Source organism: Aythya fuligula, chromosome 6, assembly GCF_009819795.1.
Source record: "Aythya fuligula isolate bAytFul2 chromosome 6, bAytFul2.pri, whole genome shotgun sequence".
In the NCBI taxonomy this organism is placed as follows: Eukaryota; Metazoa; Chordata; class Aves; order Anseriformes; family Anatidae; genus Aythya; species Aythya fuligula.
In genome coordinates this window covers 134,345-155,024 of record NC_045564.1, presented here as the reverse complement: position 1 = coordinate 155,024, position 20,680 = coordinate 134,345, and the positions used below count along the sequence as shown (strand labels likewise).

General features: G+C 36.5%; 1 protein-coding gene across 10 annotated transcripts; it reads left to right on the top strand.

Moving 5' to 3' along the window:
* The first annotated feature begins 950 nt into the window (after positions 1–950).
* On the top strand, positions 951–18,779 carry CFLAR (CASP8 and FADD like apoptosis regulator). 10 transcript variants are annotated; one of them, XM_032189829.1, is made up of 13 exons: positions 951–1,496; positions 1,699–1,772; positions 4,240–4,412; positions 6,210–6,273; positions 6,388–6,819; positions 7,183–7,288; positions 8,508–8,643; positions 8,808–8,905; positions 10,005–10,056; positions 10,727–10,776; positions 11,676–11,754; positions 16,134–16,647; positions 17,580–18,779. In XM_032189829.1, the coding sequence occupies exons 5-13, from the start codon at positions 6,524–6,526 to the stop codon at positions 17,716–17,718; spliced, it is 1,470 nt and encodes a 489-aa protein (XP_032045720.1). In that variant the 5' UTR covers positions 951–1,496; positions 1,699–1,772; positions 4,240–4,412; positions 6,210–6,273; positions 6,388–6,523; the 3' UTR covers positions 17,719–18,779. The 10 variants fall into 10 exon arrangements, with proteins under 10 accessions (XP_032045720.1, XP_032045724.1, XP_032045716.1 ...); XM_032189833.1 differs by lacking the exon at positions 6,210–6,273 and having other exon boundaries at positions 6,485–6,819; XM_032189825.1 differs by lacking the exon at positions 6,210–6,273.
* Positions 18,780–20,680: the final 1,901 nt, after the last annotated feature.

The window sequence follows — 20,680 nt, the reverse complement described above, 5'->3', positions numbered from 1 at the left end:
ATCTCAGTGAAGTAGCAATTTTATTCACGATTGCAATGGTGGGTGTCCCACAAGCAGAAGTGCACCTACTAGTCACACAGTACAGTTTATATACTTTATTTCTCGATGACTGGGACCCTCCCCTGTTCCCCACTGACTGGATAATCCAGGTAATCCAGGTTCACAAACTATCTGATGCTTCACAGACAACACATGGCCTTCAGTTGCTGGCCTGTTAATTTTCAAATTTCTTTTGACTTTTTTTTTCTGTTTGAAATGGTAATGTTTCTTCACTTACCTGACTTGACACTGTGATTTTCACCTAATTGCTCTAAGGAGTCTGGTTGTCTGCATTTTACAAGGTCACCTGCTAAGTTTTCTTACCACTGCAAGCATATCTCGATACCAAGTTCCTTACCTTTAGACAATGTAACTGCAAAAACATTTTTATTCCCACGTTACCAACATTTTACATAGATATATATTGGGCATGTTCACTGTTACACTGAAATAGTCTATGTAATTTTCATATATTTATGAATTAAGATAGTACCATTCAATGATTTAATAGGTAGACAGCATTTTAGTCACTGACCTAGGCTGTTGCCTTAATTTAGGATGAATATATTTTGCCAATGTTGTAGAATATACAGATCTCTTAATAATTATACACATTCTACTCCTATGAAGATCTTTATTTCACGTGTATAATACTGACCTTTCCTGGAAATAGACTATTTCCTGCAAGCCTCAAAGACGGAAAAAATATAGAGGTAAACCTTACTCATCGGAAAATCTACTTAAATCGTCTGCGGTCTAGGCGCATACAGACTACGAGATTACCCCCCAGCCCCTTTTCCTCACAGTGTTGGCCCCCCCCCACCTCAAGGGCTGGAAGTCATTTTGTGCATAAGGGCGGGGGCTGCGCGCAGGTGACGTCTCCTGTCGCGTCAGCTCGGCCGCCATTTGAGGGTGGGCAGAGTTTTGCGCAGCTCTATTTGCTGCCCTGAGAAATACTGCAAAACAAAAGCGTAATCTTTCATTCGCTCGCCCCAAAATGGGTGGAGTCGCGATAAATCGTAAGGGTTGACGAACACGATTCGGCAGATGAATAATGAGGGTATAACGACTGAAACCAGTGCCATTGTCCCTCAGCAAGGGGAGATCTCAGCCTTGAGCAGCGACTGCTGCTATCTACGCGGAGGGGTGGCTGTAGTCGCTAATAACCTTAAGCATGAGCGAAAAGCACTTGAAAAAGTCGTGCTCTGAAACTCGAATGTGAAAGAGAAAGAGGAGATACTACGCAGTCAGGATTTCCTCTGCCGCCCTACTCGAAACTACGCCTGGTGTAGGAGAGCTTGTTGCTAAGCCGGCACCGCCCTTCCCCCCTTCTCCTCCTCCTCCCAATGCTGAACCTGGCCCCGCTGGTGTAGATGAGGCATCCCCGGCGCGCTTGGGTGCGTTATACCTTCACCTCTTCCTTTTCCTCCGTAGTTTTTCCTGCCTGCGCCTTCAAGGTAGGCGCCCCAACCCACTGTCCTGCGGCATCGGGCCCTCCCCCCGTGCCCAAGCCCGGGCTCTCTGGGGAGCGGGCAGGGCTGGCCTTCGGGCGGGCGGCCGGGCTGAGCCGGATGTGGAGAGCTCGCAGCAAGTGGGGCATGAGCCCGTCCTTGCTCGTGAGGAGAAAGGAAATCCCGACACTGCCTTTTTGCTTTGCAGAGCGGAGACTCCTCTTTATTTTTCAAGTGTGATTTAAATTGACGTAGTAAGAAAATCTGCATGAACTCCCTAGGGTAAAGCCAATTTTATTTTTGTTGGTAGTTTGATTTTTGTGTGTGCGCGTTTTTTTGTTTCTTTCTTTCTTTTTTCCTTTTTATTAGGAGGACTGGGGTGCTAAACTGCTCCATTATTAAATGGAAATTTGCATGGTCACTACTAGTTTATACCGATGACTACTTAAGCCTAATACAGTAATAAGAAATGTGAAAGTTACTGTGGGATTTCCCCGTATTCCCTGGATATCTCCTACCATCTCGTACTCATTCTTTTACAGGAAAACTTTAAAGTTATGGAGCATGCTCTGAAGCATTTAACATGGAAAAATGCTAGATTAGACGGATCAAAATGCAGCTAACACTATGGTTTCACCATCTCTACCTCATCAAACTAAACAGAGTGGAGAAAGCACTTAATATAGCTATAGTACCTGCTGTAGTAAAGTAACCGCCTACTCTCCATCTCTTCTGTAGTGGCTTCCACACGAGCTCATCTTGTGGAAGAAACAAAGAGCATTTCCCAAATAACCACACCCACTGATATTATATATCCTGTTTTTGTTGCTGTAGAGGTTATTGTGAAATGTTGATCAAATGCTGTCTGAAGTGATAGGTTCACTGTAGACGAAGTGTAAAGTATGAAATGGTTCCCAAATTCTTTTGAAAAACCTTTCCTCTTAATCTGAGGCATGATAGATGGCCTTATAATTAATACAGGTCACTATGCTTTGCCTTGCTAATCACACCGGTATTTGTATGCTGTGCAATATTTGTGTTGCGATCATGGGAGCAAAGGTTTAAGCGTGGTGTTACACATCAAAGAGTAAAATTGCTTGAGCAATGTATACACCTCCAGTTGTTAATGCCAGCAGGGAGCTAGTATATCCTTGCATGTCTTTGTGTATGATTTTTTAGTATGTTGTAATTTGCTGCATCTTGGGGGAAATAAAAGAAATCTGGACCTGATTTAGGTTCAGTTCTGTATGAATTGTGGCCAGTGTGAAAAAGTTCAAAAATAGGAGTGTAATTAAATTCATTAGCTTTGTAGAAGCAGATTAATATATCTTGTGTGTCTAGTGTGGAATGGAAATGCTTTGTGCTTCAAGGAGTAAATATGTTTGTTTATAGTCTCAGGTTTATCTTTAAAAAAATATTTTAAACCTTGCTTACCAAGAGTCAAAAGTCAGTGCAAACTTTGACAAATAGACCCATCACAGAGGTGTTTTCCTGTGCAGTACATGAGAAATTCATCCACAGGTGTCAATTCAACTTTAAAATTGTCAGTTCTGTTCAAGAAAGCCTCAAAGTTAATGAAAAACAAAATCTGGTATTTAAGTGCACTTTGTACTAACCTCCTTGAGTTTTTCTCTTAGTCGTTTTTGGGGGACAGGAGGACTGATGAGTCACCCTAGAATCAGCGGTTTTCTCTAGAGACTGCAAGTATTTCCCAGAAGAGCTCTTTCTTGGAAATTTGGGGTGAGAGTGAGCTAAAATAGCCAGACTTAGAGAACACTGCCCTTTCATCAGTTATTTTCCCTCACTGTGCCTGGGTGTTTCTTTCAAGTACAGGAAAGAAAAAGATTGTTGTTGTTGTTCCTTGTGTAGGCCTTTATTCAGCCGCTAATGTTACTGTCAGTATTGGTGGTGGTGTTTGACTTCAGCTATTTGGAATTATGCTGGATCTCTTTTAAAATGAGAATGTGTAATACTCATGGTAGTTTTTTTTAACCATCTTCCCACTTCATAAGCTTTGCATTGAAACACCAAATACAAAAATATTAAGTATTTTCTTGCAGTGATACTGACAAATCACGTGCACAAGAACACACAATTTACTGGGGTGGCTTTATTTCTGATGAATATGAACTTTTGTCTTTCCTTTTGAGAAGCTAAGCTGTTTTTTTTTTCCCCCCTCTCCTTCTTGTAAAGAACTTATATTCTTTGACATTCAGCAACTCTTCTTGCACACCACCCATGAGATCTAAATTGAAAGCCAGACTTCTGGGTTTTACGTTGTCATAGCATACCTGTTTTTCTTTATTTGTCTCTGTTGCAGCTGTTATAACTGTAACAGTGATGTTTGCAAAAGTATTCATATCAGATGGAAAGGTGCTGCATGAGGCCCTTCATCCCTCATGGTGAAGTTCATCTGGCTCAGCTGTATGCAGATGGAATGTATCAGGCTTATCTGCATAGTGTGGTATTACTGCTATCAAAATGCATTGTTTTTGGATGCAAAGTCACAAATTCTGTTTCAGATGCTGAAGCACATCATTTTGCTCTGTTGTTGCCCATTTAGAACCCTATGGGGGGAGTGAGTGCTATTAACCAATGATTATGTGTGCACAGTTGTTATTCCTTGTATTTGGTGCATCATTACCGGTTCACTGGATCAATGGATTCATACAGAAGAATGAGGGATCCTAGCTCATTTTTTCTTTTTCTTTTTTTTTTTTTTTTTTTCCTTCACTTTACAAAACTTAAGTATTTGTGATGTTGACATCTGACCAATAGCAAATGAGCTGATACAATCAACTGTTTAGAGACCATCACTGGCAAATACTGGTTGCAAACTATTGTGTGCTGGATCTGGATCAGTGATAGAACAACAATCAAATGACAGTTCTTCAACGTTCTTATGGATAAGATTGTGAACAGGTAAGAGAGATTCAGCACTGGAAGTATTGATCAGTGTTGTGTTTTTTTTTTTCATAATGAGCATGTGATTTATATAGTGGAAGCTCACAAAAATAAATTGTATTTTTTAAAGGCAGATTATTTTTAGATAATACAACTATTAATTTTTCGTGTTTCGCCCCTCCACACACATCACAGACATGCACAACTCTTTTTTTTTTTTAATATTTTTAAAAGATTAGAAAGATAATCAATTAGAGTTGTTTAAAAATAGTTTATCTGAGATTTCTGGAATGGCCAAAAGAAGTGGCATTTCCATCTCCCATTAGAGTGAGTCACACATATGACTTACTCAAACTCTTTTGAAAGTCCTGGCTGTATGTACCTGGAAATGCTTTCATATGGGAGGGAGGGTATCTACAGCCTTGTTAGTGTCAGCTGTTTTTGAAAGCTGTGTGCATCTGAAAATGAGTCCAAGTGGCCTCCGTTACATTTTGAGGACTACTGCAAATACATTCTGTCTCATTTACACTGTGGTATGTAAGTGTATGCAAAATCCACTGCAGTCCATTCAACTCCATAGAAAATACAACTCACTAAGGTAGGTGTAGATAAAGAGAGATTTTGCCCTAGGAACTTGAATTTGGTTTGCTCTTTCAGTGGGTAGTGGAACCCATTCTATGGGTTTAGTTGAACTCAGCTCTTACACATTTTCTGGGGAAAGTCAAGTAAGGGTATAGATTTCTCTTTTTTTCATTTCAATAGCATTGGGAAAAAAATGCTTGTAAGTGAACTCATATACGTAATGCATGGACACAATATGTGACGTTGTTAATTTTGACTTCCAAAATGTGTAACTAAGGGTGGAAACTGCTTTAAAAATGTTAACCAGGTCTTAGCATCTTACAGTGTATTAGTATTTGAAGCCATATTAGCTTTTGTTTTGCAGAATGGTTTACACAAAACTGTGCAGTGTAGTAACTGGACTTCTTTTAAGGATTAAGATTTATCTTCAGATTGCTCATTTAATCTTTCTCTGTTTAGGTAATGGGGATCAGAGAAGGATAGAATTTGCATAGTTGGTGGCAGTGGAAATTGAGCATAGCACCCTAGTTATTTTGTTAATCACAAGGGTGGTTTTTCTTTCTTGTTTTGAATTTTCATTTAATTTTTTAGTACGATAAAATACAAATGTCACATGAAGAAAAAGGTGGCCTGTGGCTTAACTATATGAGTTAACCACTTTGCATACAGAAGGTTGGATTTTTTTCTCTGTGTGGTTGTGTCTTTGACATTTGTGAGCATGGAGAGTGCTGGGGGAACCCTTAAAACTCCATTAATTATTCAGAGTGGAATCACGTTAAATGATACTAATAACTAAGACAATCAATCCATTCCTGGATTTGAAGATAACTAATGTGTAAATATATTGTAAATATTTACTTTATTTTGTCTTCATTTAAGGCAAAGTGCCTACTTGATAACATTGTTTTTATATGTGGTTTGCTTGTTGGTGTTTTTATCATCTTAGCTACAATGTGTGGTTACACTACCTCTTAGCTGTCAAAACACTTCCTGAAAATGTCTTAAGACTTCAGTGCAGAAAAGGTAATGGTGGGCAGAAGGGTGGTGGGTTGTTGGAAAGGGGTCAGAGCTTTAGACTTGTATTGCAGTGGAACTTAACTCTTATTTCCAGAAGCAGTTGAAATACTTACACTCATCAGCAAGCTGATGACTTTTGTTTCACTTCCTATGGAATTTACAGGCTTGAATTAAGGTAATTTTACTTTAAAAAGAACTTCCATTTTTTCTTACCAGCATGACCTACCAACTACTTTTTGTTCTGTAATGAACAGCTGGGAGAACCCCTTGAGAACCAAAGGTCTGTATAGACTAAGTTGGCCTTTTAGTTGTAAGTAAAGGCTGTCAGATAGGAGAGTTAGTAGTGATCTTGTGTAGATTACTGATTTTAGAGACTTCTAATTCTGTTCCACAGAACTACTTATGTAAAAATGCATCCAGTTGTGACTGAACACCAGATAAGTGCTGTGGTAGACATGGACTTGGTGTCATGTTGGCTTTCTGTTTAAAAGACAGAAGGCTGGCACTTCTAAAGGGACAGTGGCAAAGTGATGACCAAGTGCCAAGTGCCAGCTGTCCTTATTCACCAAATTGAAGAAGAATTGGATAAAGAAGAAGGTGAGATAATGGTTTTCCTTTGCCGAGACCTTGTTCCTGACTTGGCTACTGCTGACCTGAGAGAGCTTTTGATGGCTTTGAATGAGAGGGAGAAACTCTCTCTTCCTGGATTGTCTGAGCTGCTGTACAGAGTTAAGAGGTTTGATTTGCTGAGAAGGATCTTGAAGACTGAAAAAATAACAGTGGAATTTAACCTTGCCAGGAGTCCCAGACTTGTCCCTGATTACAGGTATCTATTTCAGATTATAAAGCTACTGTTATTTTCAAAATTCATGCGTTTGTGTGTTTGTGCACTTCTTGGTTTGCTTGTTTTACTATGTCTTGAAGGTAAAAGAAAAGCAGACATGCACATCATACAAGAGTTAAAATGAAAAGAATGTCTAGTTTAATCCCTAAAGTAAGCCTTAGTAATTTGTTAAAAGTAATGGCATTATAAGCATCTATCTTTATGCAATTTGTATATGTCAATCAACTAAAATCATAATGTTTGTATAGTTCTAGATTAGTAGAATGTGGGAAAAGTTGGGCAGTTAGACAAAGGTAGAATTTTGCTGAAAGCTAAACCTTTATTAATGCCTCGACTTTATTTCAGGGTACTAATGGTAGAGATTAATGAGAATCTGGAAAAAGAAGAAGTAGGTTCTCTTGTTTTTCTACTCAGAGATTATGCACCTCGTATGAAATTGGCAAAAGATAAGGTAACATCTTTCTTCTACTCTTCTTTTCTTAAGCAATAAGAAATTGAAGTAAAAAGCAAGGTATCTAGGAGAGGAGACTGTACTACAAGGGGTAGTGAGGCAGGAGTAGACAGAGGTCAAGTGTGGAAGGAGTAGCTGCTTTTATTTCTTTTTTTTCTCTTTTTTTTTTTAATGCAAGAAAAGAAGCTAAAGGAATGGAGAGAACAGTAAAGAGTCTCTGTAGTGAATGGTGTTAGTGTGAACCTCACAGGCAGAAGGCAAAAATAAAAACCTTTCTTCAGTGTTACTGATCTGAAAGTTCAAATATGTAGAATTTCAAACCAATAATAGTATTAAATATATCTAAATTTATGACAGCACTTACTATGTTTGTGCTCTCCTGTTCTGTTTCATTTACAAAAGAATAATTTTAATTTAATAATAATGTCATTCTTTATATGCTTGTACTTACAATATTTGTTCTGAGTGCCCTGAGAAAACACAGATTCAGTAGAGAAGATTCAGAAAGCTTGACCACTGTGCACAGAACACAGAAGACTTCTGTCATCTTTTTTTGAGGGTGGTTTATTTTGTTTGGTTTGTCAGTTGGTTAGTTTTTACCAAAGAAGGAGAGAATACCTGCAAATTCCCCAAAGCTTTTCTTACCTATTACTTTGTGGCATATGAGGTGATGTTCCGTGTGTGTGGCTACATAGTAACAAGGAAATGCGAAACTGTTCACCCAAAAACTTAGAATTGCTTTTAATAATGTCACTTTTTAATTTTTATCACTCCTGTGATAATACTAAGAATTATTGATATTTTTTCCAGATAATCCCTTCTTAGTATTGAAGCAGTAATGTGCCTAGATCCTGAATATTACAACCTTTACCACCTGCCCACATTATTTTCTGGATTTCTTTTTGGTAATAGAAAACAAATTACTGAGATACATTAGGGCTTGGGAGAATGGCATGAAGCTGCATCAGAGCAGGTTCAGGTTAGATATTCGCAAAAGGTTCTTCACCGCCTAGTCAGGTGATGGAACAGGCTCCCCAGGGAAGTGATCACAGTACTAAGCCTGTTGGCATTCAAGAAGTGTTTGGACAACTTTCTCAGAAGTAGTTTGATTTCTGGTTGGTCCTCTGTGGAGTCAGGAGTTGGACTTAATACTCTTTGTGGGTCCCTTCCAATTCAGGATATTCTATGACAACAGTTTGTTTTTCTGTTGCTGTTACAGAGTTTTTTAGCTCTAGTGATCGACTTAGAGAAACTAAATTTGGTGGCTCCTAATCAGCTGGATCTGATAGAAGAGTGTTTCCAAAGTATTCATAGGATAGACCTGATTAAGAAGATAAAGAAGTACAAACAAGAAGGTAAAATGGTATTTTTGCACTGGTTAGTCTTGGTAATAAGGATCAGATGTGCTCTTACTAAAGATGAAATTACAAGTCAGAGTATTTGCATGCAAGGGTTTAGGCTTTTCAAACAGTTTATATATCACAGCATATTTCTCTGTGTGTTTCTGTTAAATTTTCAGCTTTGATGTCCTCCGTTCATTCTCAGCCAGTATATGTAAATGCACTTCAGGCATCTCTCCCTAATCTCAGTCTGATTGATCCTCCTTACAATTCAGAGGTAAGTATACAACAAATCATGCAGATCCTTGATTTCTAAGTATTGCAAGACATTGAAAGGGGATTCATCTTTGCAGAGCCTAAGGAATGACAGATTGCTAGTGACAAGAACATTATTTCGTTTATGTCTCTGGTTCCTGTTGTTTGCTGGGTCTAAGGCCTGATTTAGATTTTCTGACACTGGGAAGGGTCTCTTTTAGGAAGCCTTTGTGAAATTTTTCCTATTAGTTTGGAATATGAAATATGTATCTTAAAAGTTTTTTCTACTACTTTGGGGTTTTGCTTTGACTGTTCTTTGCAGAACACAGTATTCTTCTTCGTAACTGTGGACTTGGCAAAATCCGGGGAAAGTAGCTTTTAAACTTTGTTAGCAGAAGGTTATAGCTTACTTTTTAATGAGAGCTTTTCAGATGTTGTGTTTGTTTGTTTTAATCTAATTTTAACCAAAGTCCGTCAACATACCAAAAGTCATCCACCCAATTACTTTGAATCAAATCCTATCGTGTGCAGTACCTTTTATGTTTGGGTTAGATCTGATGTTGTAATAACGTGACCTTTCTTGCAGTCTTTAGCCTTGCATAGAAATGTTTTCTGAAATACATCTAATAAATATATATATGTATAAAGCTTAAATACAAAACGATATTGATGCTATTTATTTTTACTAACAAAGAACAGCATTGTTTTCCAAACTAATGGGAAAGAGTATACATTGACTTTCCATATTGTGATAATACTATTTTAATTTCCTCTTGATTTCGGTGAAAGTTCCTCCTTGCTGCTATATAGGAAACAAAATTCATATCTTCAGAAATTTGTTGTTATTATTTATTATACTACTGTAGGGAATAAACGTCCTTTGCTGTTCCTAGAAAACTGGTAACTTTTTAAAGACAAAGGGTTTTTGATTTGTTTTCTTTCCTTTTTTTTTTTTTTTTTTTTTTAATTGTTGTTTTGTAATTCTAAATAGCAGATAGATTTGAACACAAAATATGTAATTCTTTTATTGAGGAAGATAAATATTACTGTGTTATGCTTTTGGAAGATATAACTATTTGTTCTTGAAAGACAATGAAGATATACCACTTTCTTCATTTTAGATCCAGAACATGAACAAAGAAAAATCACAAAATGGACAAAGCTTTTTTCAAGGTAAGAGCATTTTACCTAATCTTTGCTAATCTAAAAGAGAGAGTTAATTTCATTTATTGAAAGAATGGTGTTTTTTTGATAGCTGTGACTAAACCAGTTGATGTTACCAGGAGCAGAAGATATTTTGTACCTCTACAAACTGGGACTTGTCTTATTATTTGTTCTTGTATTTGTTTTGCTTGTGCTGCCAGATTTTAAAACTTCCTCAGAATTGTTGATGCTGTCCACCTCCACAACTTTTTAACTGAATAAATAGTTTATTAATAAAGTTATGGAAGAGGTTGTCTGGCCAACTCTGGAAGCCAGTGTAGTGCATCTGTGCTCATTAAGTTTTGACAAAGCCAGGAAGTTGTCCAGCAAATACCATGTGTGTGTTGACTTTTAAAAGAATAGCTGACTGACTTCTCAGCATAGGAGAGAGATTGTGTGTTTGTTTGCTTGGTTTGTTTTTTTCCTCCTAGTCACAAGTAATGTAGAACGCAATCCAAGTAACATGTAAGAAGTGAAAATTTTTGTTACTTTATCAACATCAGTACCATACACAGAAACTGAGGTCTAGATGAAAGAGAACTTGACCAAACTAGATAGGCTTCTTTTTAACTGATCTGCTGTCAAAGAAATATTACCATTAACTATACATTGAGATTACTTCTGTGTGTTTTAACCACAGAAGAACCAATCCACATGTCCATTCAAGAATCAGGACCAGCATCTCATAAGGTAAGTGCTTATGCATATGTATGTATGAAAATGTAATAAAAACCTCTGTAGGTATTTACCTCAGTTCTCTTTAGGTTTCATTTCCTATATTTCCTGTAACTGCATGTAACAAGAACAGTGTGTACATCCATATCTTCCTTGGTGATAAAGTGGTTCTTTGAATAGCTTTTGCAGAAGATAGTTTCAATACAAAATACTTGCCGACACAAGATAATACTGCAAGCAACAGTGTGAAAAAAGCATGTGCACAAATAATGCATATTCATGAGCAGAGACTAAGTCAAAACCTGTTTGAAATCAGACCTCTTGCATTAGAAATTACAGGGCTTCTTTCTGCATGGTCAGTATTGTTCTTTAATTCTCTTTTACGCCCTTGCTCTCCAGATAGGAGAAAGATATGCTTTGTGTATTAGTAGTAAGGATAGTAAAAATAGTAGTGTTTTTTGCTAGCTTTGCTGTATGTCAGGAGCAGGGAGTTACCTACAGCAAATTGTCCATCTCTTTGAGGAGAGATGGATTGTGTGGAGTCATTGCAGGTTTTTGAGGAATGAGGAGGCTTCATGCTGTTACACTAATAAAATAAGGAAATTGTTTCTCTGATGAGTAATGGCTGTTGTACACCTGAAGAACACAGAACTTCTCTACATTTGTCACTTTGAAGAATACAGAAGTTAAGCCTGTACATGAAATACAGAAAAAACATGAATCTGTGTCTCCTGAATTTTTGTTGCATAGGTAAAACATTAAATTCCAGTAGGTAAGCTTCTGCTAGGTACTCTGTGGAAAATTAACAAAATGTGATTGAATAGGTTGGAAGTGGTTAAATTTGACAAAAGAATCAAGTCTGTAACTTGAGGGAGTGACATAATAACTTGGTATTTGTCTTTCACTTTCCTCAGGTGTTCAATGATCAGTACAGAATGCAAAGTCAACCTTTAGGAATATGCCTGATCATAGATTGTATTGGTAATGACACAGGTAAGTCTCTGGAAATTGAAGTTCCTTATCCTATTATTCTCAGATAATTGTAACAATTTAGTACAAAGAATATGATGTCTGTTTTCCAGCCAGACAAGAGCGATGTTGTCTAAGATAGCTAATCTATCAATTACAGTAAGTCTTCTAAAGCAGAGAGTTGGAAGGCCCAACCTGAGAATATCTAAAAGAAAGAACTTATAAGGAGATAGAAAGGGGGGAAAAAATGATGTCCAGAGAGACCAATAGAATACTTAAGCTACAGTCATACAGCAGGTTAGTGGCAGAGATTATAAAGATGATGTTCCCTACCATTCAGCGAAACAAAACTGTTACTGACTTGAAGAGTAATCATATTAAACACCATAGATTTTGAATAGCTGAAGGCACGTGCTCCTTTATTAATAATGCACCTACTCCTTTGTTACATCTTGCACTGTTTACCTGAAACTGTTATCATAGTTTTAGAGGGGAGGGAAATCTGTGTGTTTTTTTTTCTTTCCTCCCAGATTAGTTTAGGGAGAAAAAAAGGGGGAAAAAAACGCATCTAGAATTCAAGGTAGTCAGTGCTGTGGTTAAAAATTAATTTTTCTGATCTCCTTTGAAGAATCCAAAAATAAGATCCTTGCATAAGCAAAAAACAACTATACCCTTCCCACATCCTCACCCTCCTGAAAAAAACTCCCTCTCTAGGTCACTGGAACACAGTGAAGCCAGAAATAAAAATTTTGAGAATGTTTGCAGATTTTTTTTAATAGGTTAGGCTAGGAGATGTAGGGGAGGAGAGTTTGTGGGCATATCTTTTCACTTTCTTAACTAATGTTCCAAGCAGACAGACCAATTGCTATTATTGATGCAGTTATTGAAGAGAAGGGGGTGCAGAACACAAAGTAAAATTTTACTGTCTGCTTGATAATAGTATTTTAGGTAAATTATTTAAAATAATAGACTTAGTCTGCCCATAGAACATCAGGAGCTAAACAGATTCACAATCCTGCCACGCATGGAGACAAGGGAAGGCACTGAATCCACTTACATGCAACTGGGAAACATCCTTTGAGATCTGTTTTTCTGTCTAAGTTTATAAATTACCTCTTTTGCAAAAGGGGGGAGGGGAGAACCAAATGTGTAGAAACTAAATTGTTCAATCTAATAGACTTCTTCACTTCTACTCTCAAAAAAGAAAACAACGAATTATGCTGACTTTGCCCCAAGTGGAAGAGAAAAGAAAAAAAAAAAAAGCATTTCATTTCTTGCCAAGGAATGAAATATTGGGTTGGGATTCTTGAGATCAAAAATTTTGCTCTGTCCTATTGCCTGCTTCTGTTCTTCTCCCCTCTTCTCACTTTCATGGTAGCTTTAGTGAACAGAATTTTTGATTCAAAAAACTTACGCAGCCTTAATCTGGAAGGCAGCATGGTATAGTCTGGTCCAGTACAAAAATAATTACTTAGAGTTGTTTTTCTTAAAAGTAAATGCAAAAAAAAAAAAAAAGTACTGCTTGAGAAGTGTTACTGTAGGGAGCTTAAGAAGACATAGGAAATTTAAAAATTGCTTTGTTTGGAAAATCACCTCTTTAAATTTCTCTAATGGGATGTGAGCATGTGCTGAGCTGAGTTACTTAATATTTCATTATGCCAGTCTTGAGTTTTTAAATGAAGCAACATAGAAGTAGACAGGGCACATACAATTCAGAAAACAGGAAGTAAAGAAAGAACTATGTCAGTTCACAGTCAGACATAAACGAATTTAGGTCTCCTCTTCCTCTGAAGACACAGACTTTTTTCAAGTGCAGTGTACTGTGTAGACTCCTTTGCAGTAATTCCTATAAAATAGAAAAATGCTCACGAATTAGAAATAAAATGTGCTGTTCTTGTGCTTGTATAGGCACTTCAGTACTTGCTCAAGTAAAGGAAGTATAAATGTGAAGGAGGAAGATTCTGCTGACTGGAAATGATAAAAATAGGCCACACGTTCAGCATCTGGCATGCAAGTTTACCTTTAAATCATGGCTTTGCTGCTGTTGTCCCAAAACTACCCAAACCAAGTCTTGACATGCCTCAGTCTCCATACATGTCTGCATTGCATGCAGAAGGAATTAAGCCTCTGCATGTTCATGTCTCAGATTTTAAATGTTGCCAATCCATCATCAGCATTTTAACATGGTAGAAAGCAAGACTTCACTGAAATACATTACTGTTCTAGTAAGATTCAGGTGAGGTGCAAGGTGTGACGTTGTTTAAAGGAATTTCTAGAAATGTATTAACTACTTGAGATTTCTGGAGTCACTTCTGAAGTCTGAAAATACCAAAGAGAGAGAAGAGGGCAAGGAGGAAGTTTGGAATTGTATCTGTGGTGTGCATTGGAGTCTGTAGCTATCGCAGGATTTAATATGAGGAAGCTAAACTAATGATAAATGATGTAGGAACAAGGATCACAAACTTGAAAATGCTCAGTACAAACAATGTGAATTCATCAGATATTGATAAAAGTTGAAACCAAAATACTCCTTTGCTGTTTTTCAAATGGTCATTGGCTGCTCTTTTCATTTTCATTTAGAAAATAGTTTTTATCCTTATGTTATAAACAAAAGGAGAGAAGGTTATTTTTTTTACATAGATTGGGGAAAATCCTCAAAGGTTGCTGGTGGTTTGTTGGGGAATGATTGTTGATCTAGGGGTGCTGCTACATGTAATCCCTTGTTTTCTCTCGTCTCAAGGTAAAACTGCTGTATCTCAAATTTTTACCATGTATAACTGCTGATTCATTGTTAAACAAAGATAGCAGCTCTAACAGTTTCTTGGGTGTATTATTTTTAATTATGACACAGTGTATGTGTGATCTAAAGTTATATACTAAGGCTTGTATCTTTCTCAGTTTACATGAGCACTAGTGAGGTAACTGAATCCGAGGAAGAGCACTCTTATTTTGCCTGTGTACTAATGCCCTCTAATGGATTTAAGTGTTTCATCAGGTATATAACTCCTAAACAGTACTGAGTTACTTCAGGGTAGATACCTTTGCAATTGATCTGTCTTCCACCTGAATTTTCAGAGAGCATTTTTGTTTTGTTTTGTTTAAAGTGTATTTTCCTTTCAACTTCAAAAATATCCCAGACGTTTATTTGGATTTGGAAGTATTTTACAAACATTTTGTCAAACTAACAGAACTGGAACAAAACCCAGTGGTTCCTGTTCTTTACCTTGCTATAATGCAGAGTTTGTACCTAGCCTGTATTTTACCGAGGTAAGTTAGGACATGTGTTCTATGTTTTCACTGTGTGTTTCCTGAGAAGAACAGTGTGATAGTGTAATTCCTGCTTTACTGCCAGTTACTTCTGAAATAGCCTTTGCTAATTAGGGATCATTAAACGTTTGAAGTCAAGGAACAGTCTAGTTTCTCATGCCTGTAAGGCATTTTGCATAAAAGTGGTACTTCTTATTTCCTGTCATTATTATCAGAAACACTGTATAGGCAATGTATACATGGTTTATATTAAAGATATGATGCTACAGTTAGAAGTCAGAGTAGTAACTTGTGGTTCTCTGACTACATAGCTAGATACATGTGGTTTTAACCAACTTGCATCTGGTTTCACTCCCATATTAATAAATATCCAAAGTAGTTATTCAAAGCATATTATACTTTCCTGCAGCAAAAGTTTAACACAGTTTTAACATAGATTTAATCTTGTTCTTTTTTGGCTGCCTACAGTTTTAATTTCTAGCATATTTTAAAGAGTTCATAGTTGAGCATTTTATTCCTGAAAATGCTATTCTATCACTGTAACAGACTTGTTACAGTTTTCCATCTGGAACTCATGACTTTTAATTTGATTTTATATAACAGTAAGCATAAGTGACTGCAGAAGGTTACTTTTTGACTGATGAAGGGGAGCCTCTGTTCTTTTTAATCTAGTTCTGTATATTTGTAATAACCATTCAGAGTAATTTTGGAGAGTTAAAAAGGTGAAACAAACTTCCCACGCTCTCCCCAGTGCACTCCTTATGATTTCAAGAATGTTCTGTGTGAAGCATGTTCTAATGTCTTCTCTTGCTTGATATTTTAAATTCTAGGAACCTGGGATATTGGCTCTTAATGAAAACACACAAAACTCTGTGGAATTAGGAACAAATTACACACTACATAATAGTGTGTTTGCTGTCAGGATGTGCATAACTCATGTTAAAGACAACATGCATATAGCACTGTGTATGTAATGTACTGTGCAATCAGCATCAAGTACTCCTGATTTTTGAATTATTGTGATGAAATAAACATCCTATTTCCAATACTGAAATACTGTAAATACTGTAATTCTTCTGGATAGTTGCAACTGAGCCTTGATATGCTGTGATTTAATCACATCTTGCTTTTTTCAGATGTGCTGGAAGAGACCTTCAGAGGCTTAGGCTATGACGTTCATTGCCACAGACATTTAGATATGGATGCCATGAATGAAACGTTGCTTGAAGCTGCAGGGTTACAGAAGCACAGGAATTGTGACAGCTTCATTTGCATATTGGTCAGCCGTGGAAGTCCTCAGAGCATCTTCTGTACAGACCAGACTTCTACTGGATTCCCTTTGGAACAAATAAAGAAATACTTTATGGCAGATTCATGTCCTGAACTCCGAGGAAAACCAAAGCTCTTCTTTATTCAGAGCTATATTGTTCCTGAAAATGAGCAAGAATGTACTAGTCTGTTGGAAATAGATGGAAATGATGATAAAATGATTGCTAATGCAAAAATCCCTTTGAAAGGCACGATTCCCCAAGTAGCAGACGTCTTTTGGAGTCAGTGCAAGGTGGATGTGTCTACCATAGAAAAATCTCCAACTTCGTCCTCATATTATCTGCGTTGTCTGGCTGAGCTACTACGTAATCCTCATAAAAGGTAAATAAAACATAGTAAAAAAAAATCTTTTTCTAGGGCATCCTACTGTCCTAGAGAAAGAGATATGTTAAATTTCATCCTTCCTGGTCTTGCAAAATGCCTTTGTGATGTGTCATGTGTTAAAGGACAAGTGTACCTGGTCCTGGAACAATGTCACAGGAATGTAGTCTAGAGTGGGAGTGAAGTTTCTGATTCTGGAGAGTAAAATAAGTGTGTTATGGCATGAAGGCTTGTAGAGTGAGAAGGGAAGAACCTGTCCTGGTATATCATTACTCTAGTGTTTAGTGCTTTAGGCAGGATTTGAAATCTTCCTTTTCCAAAATATGAGGTGCACACCATGCTTCTGTCAAATTGAGAATTGCTTCTTAAATCATTAAGAATGATTTGCTTGCAAATTAAGAAGTCAGTGTTTGTTCAGGAAAAAGGCAGTTGAGAGGGGAGGATTTTGTCCTTTGTTTCGATACAATTCACCCATGCTTTAGGAAACCACAAGATTGCCAATTTATAATCTTGAATTAAAACTATCAGAAGACATTAGTCTATCTAAAGAGATTATCAAAAGAGATCTGAGCAAAAATCAGATATGCTTAGATAAATAACTTTAGCAACAGTGATTTTCTTTGTATAACTGACTTAACAGGGAGCTAGCAACTGCTTTTCAATGTAGTTGCAGGTTAAGATTTAGATCTTCTCACAAACCCTTGTAGAGAAATCACAGATGATCATGATGTCAGCATAACCATTGTCACAATGGTGATTTGGTATATAACAGATTTCCAAAGTGCATATTCAGCTTCGTATTTTAAAGGTGTAACATCTGCAATAAAGAAACTTTCTCCTTGCCGAGTCTATAGTTATCTTCTACCTTGTGGATTCTTAAAAAGTATCTTGCTTCCTTGTCTAATAAAAAGCTTTTACTTTTGTTGCTGCAGGAAACAGTCTATATTAGATATCCATACGGAACTGAACAGAAAAGTCTATGAATGGAATAAGACCATGGACCCAAGCCAACAATACTCACTTCTGCTCCAGCACACACTGAGGAAAAAACTTTTTCTTTCTCCCACTTAACCGCTGTTGGAAAGAATATGTTTGAAGTAGCTGAGAAATGCTTACCGTGATCCACATTCACCCATACATTAATTGCATATGTATCTGAAGTGCCTGTTGCTTCTAAACCCGGTGATTTAGAAGCATTTTTGGTTGTTAAGGCACTAGATTTTATATTTTAATACAAAGGCCTCTGAAAGATTGGATAATAATGGCAGCTATTGCATGGACCAGCAACAGACCGTATAACCAAGTGCAACAGGTAAACAGTGTATAAAGAGCTCTAAACTGTATAGTTGGGTTTTCTAGGGTTTTTATTGTTTATATTTTAGCATACCTCGTATCAGTGCAATGATCTAGGCTCATATTTTGTTGCTTAAAACAACCAAGCCCATGCAAAACATTGAAATTCAGCATGCAAACTGTTAAAAATTGACCAGGTACTTATTCCCAGCACTTAATAATGAAAAATGTGACAGGAGAGGATGCCTACCCAGCAACACCAGTTCTTTGGTAACAAGTTCTGACTTGTGTGCCTCTACAGACTTCAGCAAAACATAAGGAAGAGAGAGGTGGTCTTTTAATTTGGATTCTATCTGTCTGGTGTATTAGAAGCTGTGATTCACCCATTCACCCATAACCCTGTGTCATCACTACTGTCCACAGCATACAAGAGTTGTATGTTAATAAAAAAGACGGTCTGACAGGATTTGTGCCATTTTCCACTGACGCAAACTGAGTCTACATTTGGCAGTGTTTTAAGGTTGTCTGTGCAGTTAAAAAAAAAAAAAAAAAAAAAAAAAAAAAAAGTGGGATTGTGGCAGATGCTCTGTAGAAGCTGAACCATATTTCACATATGTGGCACCAGGCATAGTTGTAAAAGTACACTGTTTTTTTACATTTGAACTAAAACGTAGTAACCACTGCCTGTTAAGACCAAATTAAATTAGGTTTACCACTCCTCACACACATCACTTTTGCTTAGGGAAAAGGATATGCCGTCTTCAACTGATTCCTTTTTTCAAGTTGCCCTCATCCCTCTAGAAAAGGTAGGAGTGAAAATTGTAAAAAAAAAAAAAAAATTTTTCTTCAGTGGAATAGATGCTTTACGTTAAAAGTTCAGTTGAACTGAACTTTTTTTTTTATATAGACAACTGAACTTCAGTTGTCTATATAACAGTAAAACCTGGATGTGTTGTATTGAAATCCATTGTGGATAAATGTATGGCATTTTCTTCCCTACTTAAATAGGCTAATTGCAAAGTTTTAATACTATATTATAGTCTCCTATGCAGAAAAAATAAAATTCAAGGCTTTGGTATGCCTTCCTTGATTTCTAGTGTAATTACACCATATGTATGCTAGTGCCTTGAGCAAAAATACGGCAAAAAGGTTTATTTGCTAGTGCACCTGCATATTATTTGAGCAAAAAGTAGGTGTGCTTTTTATATATCACTTTACCAGCAATGTTTTTCATCATAGACCAGGTCTAAAAGATAGCTAGCAGTAGTGCATTGTTACTAATTACAGTAGCCGTGGCCACTAAACTTACTCTGGTAGCAGTGACTTTTTTATCCCTCAATATTATGCTGTACTTCTGCATGTTGGCTTGATGCTGTTTTTAATATCTTATTTTTTAAAAAAACAGTCTTCTTATATTTAATTCAGGAAAAAAAATCAAAATAGTTTTCAGGTAGCTTCTATAATTGAAAATAAAAATCACTTTTATTTGGCAGAAGAGATATCTAAGTCTTGTAAGCACACAGGAGCCTTTTTCCTTGTCGTGTGATGTAGGCTCAGTTTCCTTCTGAGACTTGGTTTCCTAAACTGCTGGTTGATGAAGATTTTTAGAATGTACCAGGAAGAGAAACACACTGAATAGGCTTTACCTTACAATCTTTATTTAGCCATCTATACAAAACATTAAGATCACTATATGTATTTATTTATATTAATATATAATTTTGTATAATGTATATGAAGTATGTTTTATATCATAACAATTAAATCTTAAGGTGGCGTCTTTTTAATTTTGTGTTTTGTTTTATTTACATGTTAATTATAGAAAGGGAATTCACAGTTGTGATAATTTTTTGCACAAATCAGAAAAATACTCTGGCCGTATTACAAGCCTATGTGCACCATACTTTTCTCTTTCCCCTTCATAAGCTATAGTGTCCTTGTTAATTAAAGTATATGGAAACTTTTTAAAAGCTTTGAATTGGGAATTGTAACCCAAAACTGTATCTGAAATTATGGGTATGTGTATTATTTGTTACTATAACTTTATGTAATTATAAGGCATAAGAGGAAAAATGATAGTAAATCAACTTTTTCAAAATCCAGAGATTCTCTAGAAGCTTGTTCTCTATACGCATTAATGTAAAAAGTATTAAATCAAATTTCATGATGTTATAGATCTGGAAATAAACACATCATAGCAGTGATGGGAAAGGTCAATTCTTCCTTTCAGTTTCTAATTTGTAAGAAAGTGCGTGTTAAACTAGTTCTTTCCATACACTAATTCCATATTGCTTCTCTCTTTAATGATAGTTTGTGTCTTAAAACTATGTTCTTCTGTTACACACACACAAACAAGTAAAGAACTTACAGCTTGTATGTGATAAATAATAAAAATACATTTTTAACCGAATACTTCATAACTGACTAGCATACAATACTGAATAGCACAAGTATAATTTTGAAACTCTACCTTTGCTGATGTTTGTGAGGGTAAGAAAAGGATTATCAAATGACAGATCTGCTATCTTAAGAATTCCTGTAAATGAAGCAAATGGTATGAAACAAATACAGACTCTTCTGTGGCTGTAGAAATAAGGTGTGATTCTTAGTTGTCATCTATATGTATGTGATGTTAATAAACGAGATTCCTCTCAGAAATTAATTATTTTCTCATTTTCCTTACTAGCCTTTACATGGTATGAGCACTTCTGCTGCCTTATAGACACCAGATGCAGGGAGA